Raw genomic sequence first — 16,096 nt, 5'->3', positions numbered from 1 at the left:
TTTGTTTATCTGTACAGTATTTACAAGTTGCGGTCGGTACTATTCGAGCACATAACATACACTGTGATGGCAGTTCGGCGTGACCTGACAGTTTATGGGTCAACAGCTAATTGTTAATTGTTACATTGTTTTCGTCTTATCGGTACTTCCTCTACTCATAATCGAGGGCAGCTGGTGTTGAAATCACGGGTGAACATGTTCTCATGTATTAGGGCAAAACATTTATTTCCAACCATTAGCGGCGATTATGTAAACAATTAGAACTAATGACACTCTGATCGATGACCTGTTTCATCCTATAGGTGTTGTTGGTCTGTGAGGAAAGCGATGTTGAGGACAGCCAGTCACGGAGATCTGCTGAAGTTGCGCCATATTCACCCGTATATGCGCCAAAGTAAGTTTGTACAATCGATAAGCTTATAGAAAACATAGGAATTACAGCGTACAACATAGAAACGCGTTTAATGTGTAGTCACAAATTAAATTAGGCCTAAGTCTCTGTGTTTCATATTATGTATGACTTCTGTGTTAAGCTCACATTTCACTCACTCTATATTTTGATTTATTTTTTTAAGCTTTCCAAATGCCACCTCCGAGTCGTCAGCATCTGACCATGAAGTTTGCTCACCCTCCTACATGCACAGGTATGCATGTTTTTTCCTTGTGTGATTATATTTTATTCTTTTATTATGTCAGTTACCCGACGTATTCTGTTTTCAAAGTCCAGTCAATGTTATGATATATATATATATGTATATATATATATATATATATATATATATATATATATATATATATATATAATATATATATATATATATATATATATATATATATATATATATATATATATATATATATATATATATATATATATATATATATATATATATATGTGTGTGTGTGTGTGTGTGTGTGTGTGTGTGTGTGTGTGTATGTATGTGTGTATGTATGTATAAGGTTCTGTGTTAGCCTGACATTTCACTCGCTTTATATTTTGATTTTTTTTTAGCTTTCCCAACGCTACCTCCCAGTCGTCAGCAGTAAATGGTCAAATATCCGAAGAATGTGAATTACCCGATGAAAATGACTCTTCTTGTCGTAAGAGATCTAGGTAAGCTATTTCGATCAATGTTTGTATTCCATTTAGGTATTAACAACAGCAGCAGCAATAATAATATTATTATAAAGCTGCAAGCAGCGTTGGCGGGGCCCAAGCGGTTGCCATGGTTGAAAGTACTTGCATTGATGATACAATGTGCAAATTTTGAGCTTCCATGTGTTTCATGTGGTAGAGAAATCTTTAGACTAGTTGTTAACACATGTGAAAATACATTTATAAGCTCACGCATCTCAATTCCCATGTGAAATGATTGTGAAAAGTATGCTTGACAGAGAGAGCGAACAAGCATTTTAAGTACAATTGATGTAGAGCATCATAGCTCATTCTGGAAATTTACCATGTGTCCTATGTGTTGACAAATCCTTTGACTAGTTGTTATAAGTGAAAATTTCCTGTCAAAGATCATTTTTCTCATTTCCCATTTACATGATTTTGAAAAGTGTGTCATAGACAAACGGGAAATAGCATTACAATAAATTTCCACTGATTGTGTGGTCACTTGTCAGCCATACAGACTGATGTGATGACAAGAAAAATAAAAATTTTGTCTGTCATCCTCGTGCCCGTCAATTCAGATCCGCCGCGTCAGCCTTTATTCTGCTCATGGGGAAATAATTAAAAAACAAAATAAACACAAAAAACTCGGCGATAGTATATGTATAAAACAGAAGCTTAAAAAATAATTGACACTTATATTCCATTCAGAACTGTACTCATATGTAACTCTTATATTGCGCTGTCAAAACTGTGCAAATGCTGCGCTTAAGTTAATCAAAGAACTGTTGTTATACACAAATAATTAAGCAACACTGCTGTGCAGTCTGCGTGCATTCCTATGATGTTGTCATGTTTAACTCCGTGTTGTTGATTGAAGAATAAAAAAAATTACAGTAACAAATTCCTGCCTCACCACATCATTTTATGTCTAGGCGAACCAGCATTTTAAGCCAAATTGATGTATACCATCCTAGCTCATTCTGTAAATTTAATATGTGTCCTATGTGTTGATATATCCTTGAACTAGTTGTTATACATGAAAATTTCGTGTCAAAGATCATTTTCCCCATTTCCCATTAAGCTTACATGACTTTAAAAAGTGTGTGTCATAGACAAATGGGAAATAGTATTACAATAAAAGTCCATTAATTGTGTGGTCACTTGTCAGCCATACAGACTGATGTGATGACAAGAAAATAAAGTTTTTTTTTTCCTCTGCGTCCTATTTTCTGCTAATGAGGAAATACATGAAAAAAAAACTGCAAAAAATACATCACGATAGTGCATTTATAAAACAGAACCGTACAAATAATTGACACTAACATTCAGATCAGAACTGTATACATATTTCACTCTTATATTACTCGTGAAAACTGTGCAAATGCTGCACTTAAACCGCTGAACTGTTGCTGTACAAAAATAATAAAGCAACACTGCTGTACATTTGTCTCTGCGTGCATCATGATGTTGTCATTTTTTCCTGCGTTGTTGATTGAAGAATGAAAAAAGAAACCCGCGTCACCACATAATTTTTGAAATATGTCTAGAATAAGAAAGAAACGTTTTATTTTTCTTGGCGTAGTACTAGTTGTTTTAATGACCTGTACACTATGAATTTCAAAATGTTGGGTAGAACAAAAGGGTGTTCTTCAAAACCTGAAAATTCCAATATTAAAATGCAAAAGTTACTGGCAATAACAAAGTATGGAGTTGTTACTCAGGAAACAAATGCTAAACATCGTGGTAAAAGTTGAAACTACAGTCTCTTTTATAAGATTACAAGTTTTGCAGTAAGAAGAGTGGGTAGCTGAACAAATCATAACAGCCTTGAGTACGAATCCTCCTTTTTAAGTGTAAAATAATAATAGTCCTGAGGCAAAAGTTAGGCGTATGCGATGCAGCTATATTTAATAGTTACAAACCTGTAATCGCTATCAATGCTGTACTGCACATATCGCTATAGACAACGGCACGAAACCTGCTTCTGTACCAGTTTTTCAAACGAATTAGATATCCATTCTCATAGCAGTTCAAAAGTAAAATACTCTTAGACTTGAGAAATGTGTGCATTATAGACTTTCGATAAATTTGCTTTACGCTTGAATTTAGCATGGAGCTTTGGTAGCTCTATGAATTTAACAAGCGATGCTCGGACACTGGCAGCGCACAGCGCATCGATGACACTTGGGTCAGGGGTCATCATCAAAAACGTCAGTGCCTATTCACGGCCAGCTTGATATGAATCATGCCACGGATCGCGAAAATCACGGATCATATATCCAAATGTTCATGTCTAATACGTAAAGAGAACCCGAAAATATAAAACACATAATGATTTGATATGGAGAAACATCATTTTGTTTCACTGACGGTCAAGTTAAATGCTCAAATATCGCGACAAGACTTGCACATTTGCACAATATGAATGCGGAAGTACGTCGACTGTACTCTGCGGACGAGCGAGCGCCTTCTCTGAAAATCTGTTTACAATATCACGTCACAATACACTGAAAATTCTTGCGAATTCATCTTTAAGGAAGCCAATTCACACAAGTTCCTAACGTCAGTACAGATATTTTCTTGTTGGCAGCAATACACCACCAACATTTTCGCCGTTCAGGAGTGCCTTACTCGCTCTACGTTGAAAAAAAGCCGTATGCTTTTAACCATGCCGTTCCTAACTTTGCAAATTCCAGTCGACTTTCCTACTCTGATCATAATCTTTCTTTCCATTTCATAGCTTTACTTGCGCTTACAACCTGTGTTAGGGGTGGTTTCTCCCCAATATTGGTGGAGCTGCCTAAAGTCAAAACGAAAGTTTGCCGCTTTACATCCATGGTTTCACCGTCACTACGATCCTTCAGTGTTGATGATGACACTCACAGGCGTGCTGTTTGCATGGCAGGGCTGTGTGTTACCGGCGTTATACGGCCTCCCACCACATCGTATAACGCCGGTATTATAACACACAGCCCTGTCATGCAGAGCTAGGTATTTGTATAAGTGTAGTTTATGCTATGTTCTGACGTTCTACGAAGAGAACGTCGGAAGAGAACGTCGGAACGTAGCATAAACTATACTTATACAAACTACCAAGTAAACAGCACGCCTGTGACGACGTTGTACTGCACAGTGCACGGAGCAATCTGTAGGTACATTGTGCGAAGTTGTCCAACCCAAAACTTAGTAACATCTTAGTCAAATAGTCATGGTAAACATGGGTACTTTTGGTTTGTTAGCTATTTCGTAACAATTTTATTCATTACTGTATGTGTTACAAATACGATCTTCTGACGCATAAGGTCGGGGATGCACAGAGATAAAGTATTACTTCTCAAGTTGAATGCAGGACAGCGCGTGGACAGACAAAGTGATGACGTCATCTGCAATTTTCGATCCGCAAGTTTGGATAATATTTGCCTAAATCTTCTCGGCAAACGCTACTTTTTTCTCGCATTTGCGATTTTGCGAGCAGGCAGCGGAAACACTGCCTGCGTCATTGCGAACAAAGGAAGGCCACAACGCACCTTATTTTCAAGCAGGCGATTTATGTTTGTTTTTCAGATTTCGTCCATTGAAAATCCTACCAGCACGCGAACGGCAAACAAAGAATTTATTGTATGGCACCTAATGTAGAGTGTTTGGATAACATACACAAGAACGTTCTAAATTACCCATGGAGTTGATCGTTGAAACTGAATAGTGACAGTAGTGGTACTTGGAGCAAAAGTTTCTAGCATTGTTGTTTCTGAACGTTAGTGCATACATCCATGGTTGGTGTCACTCAAGTCCACATGCTTAAATATTCAAACCTTGGAATTGAGGAAGTGCATATTTACTGAGTGTTCCCACTGTAATAAGCTGCGCAAACAAACATTCTGAACAGCTACACTAACAACTGATATGGTCGCACCTAATTAGACCTAGAACAATGGCAAGAGCGTCCAGCTCTGATTAACCATTTTACCTGCAGGCTGTGAGCACGTCCCTCACAAAACCGTGCTGTGAGTGACGATTTTGCAGTTCGCCGGCATTGAGTCGATAGCCTGTTATTTCAGCAACAGTGACGCAATACATTTTTCTACAAGTATTTTACTTCTCACTTTCCGATTTCAAAATGTTTATGACAAACAGCCTATAATGTTTATCATACCCTTACTTCATAATATTGACATTTTAGTTTCAATTAGATCTCAACGTCACCACGAACTTCATTACACAAGGTGTTGTTTTAATCGATGTGTATCAGCAATTTTGATGTGGTCTTGTTTACATTTTTAATCAGCTACATGCTCTCAGTTACACAACACACCAGGGCCACTCCATGCATGTCAGATAGAGAAACATAAAAAAATCACCACACCTTGCAATGTCATATATCTTACTTTTTTATTCGTGATGAACAAGTGAGCGTGCATTCAGACACCTACATACAAAATTACCCGAATAGCTTCATTTATGATCCTTGACACTCACAAAACAGCTGTGTGTAGACCCCAGTAATTGTGGCAGGACCTTGTCCCGCTCTATTTCAGTCAATCACAGCAGTCGGCCACCCCTAAAGTTAGTGGCACGCTCTTCTAAGTACTTCCGTGGCAGTATACTTGACAACGTCATCCTGGCGTACAAAACCTGGGCGCTGAAGTTACTATACACAATGGGCCGAGATTAGGGTTCGTGCGACTGCTAGTTGAATCATGGATGTAATCATTTTTTACATCCATGGTTGAATTTGACAGCGGGCATTGCAGTCTGTTGTTCCGTCTTTGACTCTCAAGTGTACAATATAACATACATCACTGATCGATCTTCTGACTGATGAGGTTTTAAACTGCTGCCTTATGAACATTGGGGCGACTTAACCGATCCAAATACCTTTCGCAAACTTGAAAGTGCTCGCACTAAGAAAGATATGAAGTAACATTTCAGTTAAATCTGTGTGTTGGTTTTTGAGAAGAAAATTTTTAAGGATTAAATTGCGATTTTCGCTATATCCACTACAGCGAACAAACCTCCTGACTGACCCAAACGCCTTTCGGAAATTAGAAAGAACTACCACTAGGGATTATGAGTGTAAAATTTTAGTTCAATCTGTGTATTGGTTCTGGAGGAAAATATTTTAAAAGATTAAATTACGAGTTTTGCAAAATCAAATATGGCGGCAAAACCATGTGACCTATCCGAATGCCTTTCACAAACCTGAAAGAGATATTACAATAGATGATACATGTAAAATTGCAGTCTACTCGGTGTGTTGGTTCTAGAGAAGAAGATTTTTAAAGATGAAATTACGATTTTCGCAAAATCCAATATGGCGGCCAAACCACGTGACCGATCAAAACGCCTTTCACAAACTTGAAAGTGATCACTGTAAGCATGACATGAGTAAAATTCCAGCTTAATCAGTGTTTTGGTTCTGGAGGAGAAGATTTTTAAAGATTAAATTACGATTTTTTGCACAATCCAATATGGCGGGCCAACCACGTGACCAATCAAAACGCTTTTCGCAAACTTGAAAGAGATCACACTGTAGATGACATTTATTAAATTTTAGTTCAATTGGTGAATTTGTTCTGGAGAAGAAGATTTTTAAAGATTAAATTGTGATTTCAAAAATCCAATATGGCGGCCAAACCACGTGACCGATCGAAATGTCTTTTGCAAACTTAATAGAGATCACTGTAAGGATGACATGAGTAAAATTTTAGCTTAATCGATGTTTCGATTCTGGAGAAGAAGATTTTAAAGATTAAATGACTATTTTAGAAAATCCAATACGGTGGCCAAGGTCACGTGACCGCATGCGATTTATTTTGCAAATTCTAGAGACCTTAGGTCATGCTACTATACAAAAAATTTCAAATCGACTAGACCCCTAGGTCTTCTGGAGAAGCCATTTTTAGGTTTTTGGAAAATCCAATATGGCCACCAGGTCACGTGACCAATCAAAATTTCAAGGGTCAGGTGCACGAGTACTAATTGATACCTACTAGCCCTGCAAATTTTAGAAGTTTTCGTTCAGCCGTTTTAGAGATCTAGGTCGACAAAGAATCGGCAGAAGAAGAAGAAAAAGAGGAAGAAGAGGAAGTAGTAGAACTTGAGCAATAACAATAGGGTCCCAGCCGGTCGGCTTGGGCCCCTAATAATAATAATAATAATAATGATGATAGATCATTCAACTTTGTATGAAAAAAAATAAAGCAAATCATGTTTTTTTTTTGTTTTTTCTGTTCCTGAATTTTCCACTTTCAGGACTGCAACTGACACTGTAGCAAGACCACTACTCTCAACACATCAACAGCCATCTCCAGAGTACATAGAAGCCTTACAAGAAATGACCAACCGTTCACTCACACCTTCAGCAAAACTGGGCTACGATGCCCTGACTGCAAACAAGCTTTTTCTCGTCAACGCAATTTGCAACGTCATGTTTCAAGTGTCCATGGTGAACAACACAGGTATTCTTGCTCACACTGCGATCGCTCGTTCAATCGAAAGGACAACCTGATGCGACACGAAACAAGTGTCCATCGTCTCAAAGCACAAGCCAGTACTTCCAAGGGTACAAGTCGTTCGGCCACTAAACAAAAGCGTTTTCCATGCCCGACTTGCGACCGTCCTTTTACACGGAAAGACAACATGTTACAACACATGAAGGCCGCTCACAGCACAGCAAAGGCAAAGTACAAGTGTGACGTATGCGACATGACCTTCGTCAGGAAGTCTCATCACATCAACCATAGCAAAATCCACAAGAAAGTAGGCAAATCCGTAACATACAAGTGTGCGCGATGTCGTTATGCTTTTAAGTCGTTTCAGGCATTAAAGGCACACAGCCATCGTGATCATGCAGCTGAAAGTTCGTCTCCTCCATCATCGTCATCCTCCTCCTCTTCATGGTCATCATCGTCATCGTCAGATGAAGAAAATGGACCAATGCCAGTTCAGATGGGCGGTGCCGGGAGTGGACATGTGTCCGCATCAGACAGCGACATGGAACAACAATTGCCTGTTGATCCCATAGAGCCCATTTTTGGAGAAGATGATCCATCAGATCTTACTCCAACGTACAGGGAAAACTGGTCCCATATCAGATCAAGGCATAGAGAAGGAAATCCCCTGCTAGATGTTTACAATTTTAGACTGACAAGTGGTTTCCAATTAGATGACTTAAAGAGTTTCCTAAACATGGTTCATCGACGCCAGTCCACTCAATATAAAGTCAACTTTGCGCTTGGTTTTATCATGCGTCATGTTGAAACCGATCAGTTGAGATACTTCTATCCATCTCAGAACAATCATCTCTTGGACAACCCTGCCTTGATTCGAACCCAAGATGATTTGGCCGACCTGTTGGATTGCCTGCGCGATTTCGACGTCATGGAAGACATCAAACAGAGCAGACCAAACAATAAATGGGTTATTGAACTCATCACCAATGTTACCACAGCATCGGGTGCCAGGACATCGGCAACTTACCTGTTGCACTGACGGCATGTCGCAGTGTCGTGGCACTGGTTAACAACCCACACACCAACCGACCCTATGATGACAATCTGTGTTTCATTCGTTGTCTCGCACTGGCCAAGGGTTATGAGGAAACCAATCTAGAAGTAGCTACAGTCAACTACCTAAAGCAATTTCTCCAGCAGCAGGGACGTTCAGCAGGCGAGGAATTCGAAGGTGTGTCCTTTGACGACATTTCAAAATTAGAAGCTATCTTCGCTATTAATATTGAAGTGTGCGAACTCTCTATGGAGCAAGAGGAGTCTCTCAACTCAAAGAGAATCATCAAACACCTTGTCCAGTCCAAGAGAAAATATGACCACACCATGTACATCAACCACCACCGAGGTCACTTTTCATATATTCGTGATTTCTACCAGTATGCCGAATCCTTCAAGTGTTCCTCCTGTGACAAATTATACGACTGTCTAAGAAATCTTCACAAACACGAGAAATCCTGTACATCTGAAACAAGACACAAGTTCCCCGGGGGCACTTTTCAAATCACACCTACCATTTTTGATTCACTTTCAATGATTGGAATTGCTGTGCCGGAAGATTTGCGCTTCTACCCTTACAGAGCAACGTTTGATTTCGAGTGTTATCTCAACAAGGACAACATAAGTTCATCCCATGGTGAAAAACTGTGCCTAGAAGCAAAACATGAATTGTTGAGTGTTAGCATATGTAGTAACGTACCATCATTTGAAGAACCACGCTGTTTTATTTCTGAAGGGGACCCTCAGCAATTGGTATCTGACATGCTCAACTACCTGAACACCATCAGTCGTAACTGCTTCCATATGATGCAGGAAAGGTTTGCATCCGTTGTAATCGAGTTAAAGGAGAAGATGGAAAACGAGGGCGTTGCAGATGATTATGACAAACATCCTCTGAGAAAGCTGTGGAGTCATTTGATGAGGTATTTGAAACAGCTACCTGTTCTTGGCTTCAATTCTGGCCGTTATGACCTGAATGTAGCAAAACCTTACCTTTGGCCAGAACTGTTACAGCAAGATGAAGTCAAGTTCGTCATAAAGAGGTCTACTGATTATCTGGTGCTAGAGACAGACAGACTCCGCTTTCTTGATGTTGCAAACTACATCTCCCATGGCTGCAGTTATGCTCAATTCTTGAAAGCATACAATGAAGGTGAAGAGAAGGGATTCTTTCCGTACGAATGGATGGATTCACTCGAAAAGCTGAAACAAGCGTCACTTCCACCACACTCCACTTTTTATAGCAGCTTAAAGGCGACCAACATTAGCATGGAAGACTATGCATATTGTCAGCAGATCTGGGAAACACGCCAAATGTCAAGTTTCAGAGACTTCCTCATATGGTATAACAACAATGACGTAAAACCCTTTCTCCAGGTCATTGACAACATGGTTGCCTTCTACAGAGATAAAGCAGTTGATCCTTTCAAAGATGCAGTTTCGTTGCCCGGCATGACTATGCGATACCTCTTTGGGCAGCTTCCTGCTGATGTCACCTTCTCTCTAATAAGTGAGCAAGATCAAGACTTATACGACACATTCAAATCCAACATCATTGGTGGTCCAAGCATCATTTTCCACCGTTACCAAGAGGCAGACAAAACCGCTATTCGCAGTGGTAAAAACTGCAAGAAGATAGTAGGCTATGATGCCAATGCCCTATACCTTTGGGCTCGGATGCAAGAGATGCCTACAGGCTTTTATGTTAGAAGAAAGGCCAGCGAAAACTTCAAGCGAAAATGGTCAGAACCCATGGCAGTAGAGTGGCTTGACTTTGTTGCTAGCAAAGAAAACATCCATATTCAGCACAGGGGTAACGCAAGAGAACGACGTCTCGGCAGTCGTCAGCTCCCCGTTGATGGGTTTTGTGAAAACTCCAACACTGTCTACCAATTCCATGGTTGTTTCTGGCATGGCCATGATTGTATCGTAAACAGAGGAAAAGAAATCAATGAGGTGCGAGGAAAGCCAATGCGTGAACTGTACAGGGACACTGTGAACAATGAAAACTACATCAGAGACATGGGGTTCAATCTCGTAACCCTCTGGGAATGCCAGTACCTTGACATGAGACGTAATGATGTTGAACTAAAGTCCTTTCGTCGGAGAAGACAGGTTAGATATTTTGACAGGTCTTTCTTCCTGCAAGAAAATGACATACTGGAGGCTGTCCGCAGTGGAGATTTCTTTGAATGATTGAGTGCGACATCGAAGTACCACCTCATCTCAAAGAACACTTTTCTGAGATGTGTCCAATCTTTAAGAACGTGAATGTCTCCAGATCGGACATAGGTGAATACATGTTTTCATTCGCGACAGAAAAAGATCAGCTGAGGTCCCTCGTCGGTCACTGATTGGTAGCCTGCATGGCGAGCAACTTCTTCTTATTTCGCCCCTTCTGAAATTGTACCTGGAGCATGGACTTGTTGTGAAACGAATACACCAAGTCATCGAGTATACGCCGAAATCCTGTTTCAAAGAGTTTGGCAAAGCTGTATCAGATGCCCGCCGACAAGGAGATTCCGACGCCTCTAAGTCTGTTCTCCGTGACACAATGAAACTCCTCGGCAACAGCGCATACGGGAAAACTTTGATGAACAAGGACAAACATCTTGATGTGAAAATCTGTGGTATCGTCGAAGCGAACAGGCTTGTCAATTCACCCCTTTTCAGAAGAATCATCGACTTCTCCGATGACACCTACGAAGTATCTTGCTCAAAACAAACGATCACAATAGACCAACCTATGCAAATAGGAATATTCGTCTACCAGTATGCCAAGCTACGCATGCTACAGTTTTACTATGACTTCATGTGCAAGTATTTTGACAGGAGTGACTGGCAATATGTTGAAATGGACACAGACTCTGCCTACATAGCCATTGCCACAGACACACTCGACAGTTTGGTTAAGACTGAACTGCAGACTGAGTATGAAGCAGAACGCCACATGTGGTTTCCCCGACCAACCCATTTTCAACATGACAAGAGAACACCCGGCCTCTTCAAGGTAGAGTGGCAAGGTGAAGGCATCATCACCTCAAAGTAAATCATATTACTGTTTGGAGGGGAGAAGGATAAATTTTCGAGCAAGGGAGTCAGCAAGAAAACTAACAACATCACCAAAGATGTGTACCTTGATGTTTTGAGATCTAGAAGTCCCAAAACCGTCACGAACAGAGGATTTCGTCTGGAAGGCATTTACATGTACACCTATCGGCAGTTTAAATTTGGATTCACCTACCTTTACATCAAGAGACAAGTTCTTGAAGATGGTATATCCACCATTCCATTGGATCTGTAATGTAATAGTGACTGACTGTTTGGAATTCAAAATGTGTTGTTAAAGTTAGAATCCAATCTGTTTTGTGACGAATACAGTCACTGTGACAACTTTGTTTGTTTCATCTCTCTCGGAAAAAAACCCAAAAACAAAAAAAACAACAACAAAAAAACAAGTCATTCTACATTCGTTTAAAACTGATTGAAAAAAAAAAGAAGAAGCAGCGTTTAATTAAATTGAAAAGCAGTGTGACGGCCTAACAGTTTTGGATTGGATATTCTCATGAGATATTAAATTTATTGCCTTTGGAAGGAACTGCTGTTCGAAATCTTGTTAAAAGTTTGATGTATTAAACCAAGGTCAACTTGTTATTTGAAATGGATACGTGGCTTGTCTTAATTTATTTGCTTTGCTGGTGTTTGTGTATGAAAGTGTTGGCAAATGAGTCAGTGTGTGTGTGTGGCCCCTTTGCCTCAAAGGCCAAAAAGTAGGCCCGCTGCCCCAGGGGCCACCTTAAAGGAGTTCTCCTCACCACTGAAAGGTTCACCCTTTCATTTGATATGTTCCCGCAAGAAACTTTGAAGGCCCCTTTGCCCCACGGGCCCTGCCCCTTTTGCCCTCCTGCTGTCAAGAAATGAGATCACCTAATGAAATTATTTTCCTGAATAAGTTTATGATGTTTTCAGTCTGACATTCATTTGATGTGATGGGTCTCATTCTGCAAACACTGTTGAAGTTGATCATCAATAATCGGGACTTTTCAATCCAATGTTCTTCCTGTATTTATGTGTGTTGCCATACATAATCTATGATACATTTTTCAAAAGGAAGCCCGTCTCATATCACTATAAAGTTGATCCAAACAGTGAAATTGACTGAAAAGGAATACCTAAGCAGTCACACTGAAGAGCTGACAGGCTGACTTGATGTGCCATGCCTCGGGTTCGAAAGAACTGTCCTTACCTGGCTGTCATGCAAAGCAACTTGTCAGATTGGCAAATCATCTCACATAAGTGCATAACATCGAAGACAAAGTGGAAAGACGCAGATTGTTGAAGGTAGCCAGGTACTCTGATTCCCATCAGTTGATGTACCAGCTGATTCGAATAATTCAATTTTGTCCGAACAACATCAACCCATTCAAGCATGGACGTCAGACTTCAACATTCATTCACTGCTCTCATATGTTGACCTACACAATCAGGCAAAACAGAATTTGTGAAGCGACTGCTCAAGGAACGGGGAAGCCATGATTTTCACTTCTCCAGAACACATTGTCTGGTGTTACGGTGAATACCAATCTGCCTATGCAGAACTCACTGCACAGATTCCAGGCATTCATTTTGTCGAAGGCATTCCTGAAGACTTGGACAATATGTTCTCTCCTCGTCAATCCAATTTATTGATTCTTGATGATCTGATGTCTGAAACTGGCAATGACAAGAGGATTACCAATCTTTTCACCAAGGGTTCTCACCATCGCAATCTGTCTGTGATGCTCATCTTGCAAAATTTATTTCATCAAGGTAGAGAGACCCGAACCATGAGTTTAAATTCACATTATCTGGTCCTTTTCAAAAATCCGAGAGATGGATCACAAATCACACACCTGGCCAAGCAAATGTATCCTGGAAACACGCGTTTTATTCAGGAAGCCTTTCTCGATGCTACGTGAGAACCCTATGGCTACCTTCTTATTGACCTGAAATCCAATGCACCCGAAGTCCTTCGTCTGCGTTCCCACATTTTCCCCGGAGAGACTACCTTCGTTTATGTCAGAAAAACATAAAACAGATATGACTGAGAGAAATGTCATCATTCATCATGTCTCAGCGAATGAGAAAGCATGCCCACTTTCTGTCTGTGTTAGCCAGAGGCAACCCAAAGTAACAGAGGGGAGTTATTGAAGGAGCCAGTAACTAACTCGTTCGCTGTCTTTGCGAGTGGTGTTTGAATATCCTGAGGGGCAGTGTTCCACTGACAGCGAGTCAAAAGAAGAAACTGAGCAATACAAACATCAACTTCGCACGCTGACAGATAGAAAGGTTAAAACATCCAAGAAGAAGAAAATACTGGTCCAGAAAGGAGGATTCCTCTCTGCTGTTTTGGGACCTGTCCTCTCCGTGCTCGGAAGTCTCCTGTTTAAGTGACGGCCACCATGCCCATGGAACACGCCAAGAAGATGGCACTTGTGCCACAGGAATTACTACAGCAGAATCAGACAACAAATCCTATCACCAAGGTATTGTCCTCGTTAGACCGGGAGATGCAACAAATCGTATAAAGAACAGATATAGCTGATGATGAAAAAGCTAAGCTATACCAACAGACTCTTCAGCAGTACAGGGCTTTTGTCGACAAAAGGAAGGAACCTGTGAAAATCAGCATTGTTCCATCTGAGATGAAAACCAATGCTTCGGCTGCAACTTCTTCTTCCATGTCTTCATTAAACCTGAGCACAGAAGGGGAAAGGGTTGATGATGGAAAGCCAGCACATGGGGTAGAGTTGGATGTCATCGAAAGTGTACCAAAATCTATGAAGAAAAAAGCAAAACTACTCTTGCAGAAAGTTAAACAGAACGATCTAATTGACTGGAATGAGAAAGGGGAACTGGTGTACGATGGTAGTCCTGTGCCAGGCACCCACATGGTAGATCTTGTCAATGATGTTTTACGTCGAAGTAAAACTTTCATCCCAGAGGATGGCAACAGTTTGCACAGGTATTGTCTACCATGAACATTCCACAAGATCTGGTAGGAAACAAGGACAGATGGAACTGGATCCAGTCTTTGAAGAAGGATTACTTCACATGGACGACAGTGATGGTGAACCTGAAATGTTCAGTGAACAGCCGTCTACCAAAACGAAGAAGGCGCCTCCTGTCATTTCAACAGCAAGAAGACCTCGGCATCGTCCAAAGAGTTGGATCGACTTTTAAAACAACAAGGCCCATTCTGCCGCTGGTCATTTTACAGGAGGTTGCGGTCATGGAGTGTTGTCCCCCTTCTCTTTCTGTAAATGATGTTCTCAAATGCGTAAGGTGTCTGTGTGCCTGCTGTTCTGGGTTCATTGTCATCAAACACGAAACATGCGACCAAATCTACGGAGTTGGATCAACATCTCAGAGAGGCATTTTACGATCTAGGTCATTCCGCAAGTTTTGGAGGAATCGATGCTGTTTACTGTGCTGCAAGAGAAAAGGGGTGAAAATAACCCATCAGCAAGTGAGGGAATGGATGCAACGTCAAGACACTTACACACTGTTCAAGCCTGTTGGGTGGAAATTTCCAAGAGCTAAAGTAATCATGGGTATTGATCAACAGTTGCAGCCGATTTTGCTGATTTGAGTTCACTGGCAAAATACAAAAGAGGATATCGATACATCCTAACATGTATTGACATCGTGTCCTGTCCTGATGTACGTGGAACTACCTTAGTGTCAGCCTTCCAACAGATTTTTAAAAGTGGACGAAAACCAGAGAAACTGCAAACAGACCAAGGTAAAGAGTTTGTCAACCACATATTTCAAAAATTACTGAAGAATGAAGGCGTTCATTTCTTCACCACTGGAAATGAAACAAAAGCATCTGTGGTTGAGCGTTTCAACCGCACCCTGAAGACTAAAATGTGGAAATACTTCACCAGAAACAACACCCTGAACTACATATCCATACTTCCTCAATTGATGCACTCCTACAACAACACCTGGCACCGCAGCATCAAGAGAAAACCTGCTTCTGTGAACGAGACCAATGAAAAGGAAGTGTGGGACACACTGTACAGTGATTTTGAATCCAAAACAATCAAATTCAAATACGACATTGGTGAGCAAGTGAGAATCAGCAAAGCCAGACGAATGTTCAAGAAGGGCTACCTTCCAAATTGGACTGAAGAAGTCTTCACCATATTAGGACGGATCCATGATCGACCACCCTTGTACAATTGAAAGATTACGATGGTGAAGTGTTAGAAGGGACATTCTATGAGCAAGAACTGCAAAGAGTGGTTCAGAAAGATGATGATGTCTTTAGGGTGGAAAAAATCCTCAAAACCAGAAAGAGAAGGGGAAAGAAAGAATACTTGGTCAAGTGGTACGTTGGCCTGCCAAGTTTAACAGCTGGGTGACGGATCTAGCGAAGGTATAACATGGACGCACTCTGGCCAAGCACCACACTTGGAAGTAACAG

At 40.7% G+C, this 16,096-nt stretch overlaps 1 protein-coding gene across 1 annotated transcript; it reads left to right on the top strand.

Annotated features, from left to right (window-relative positions):
• Window positions 1–581: 581 nt before the first annotated feature.
• Window positions 582–10,028, top strand: LOC139129463 (uncharacterized). Its single transcript, XM_070695095.1, has 3 exons — window positions 582–644; window positions 1,013–1,114; window positions 7,373–10,028. The coding sequence occupies exons 1-3, from the start codon at window positions 637–639 to the stop codon at window positions 7,626–7,628; spliced, it is 366 nt and encodes a 121-aa protein (XP_070551196.1). The 5' UTR covers window positions 582–636; the 3' UTR covers window positions 7,629–10,028.
• The last annotated feature ends 6,068 nt before the right edge of the window (window positions 10,029–16,096 follow it).

The sequence above is a fragment of the Ptychodera flava genome, chromosome 3 (assembly GCF_041260155.1).
Source record: "Ptychodera flava strain L36383 chromosome 3, AS_Pfla_20210202, whole genome shotgun sequence".
NCBI classification, from domain to species: Eukaryota; Metazoa; Hemichordata; class Enteropneusta; family Ptychoderidae; genus Ptychodera; species Ptychodera flava.
Note: the sequence above shows the minus strand (reverse complement) of the source record. Positions and strands in the feature narration are given on the sequence as shown.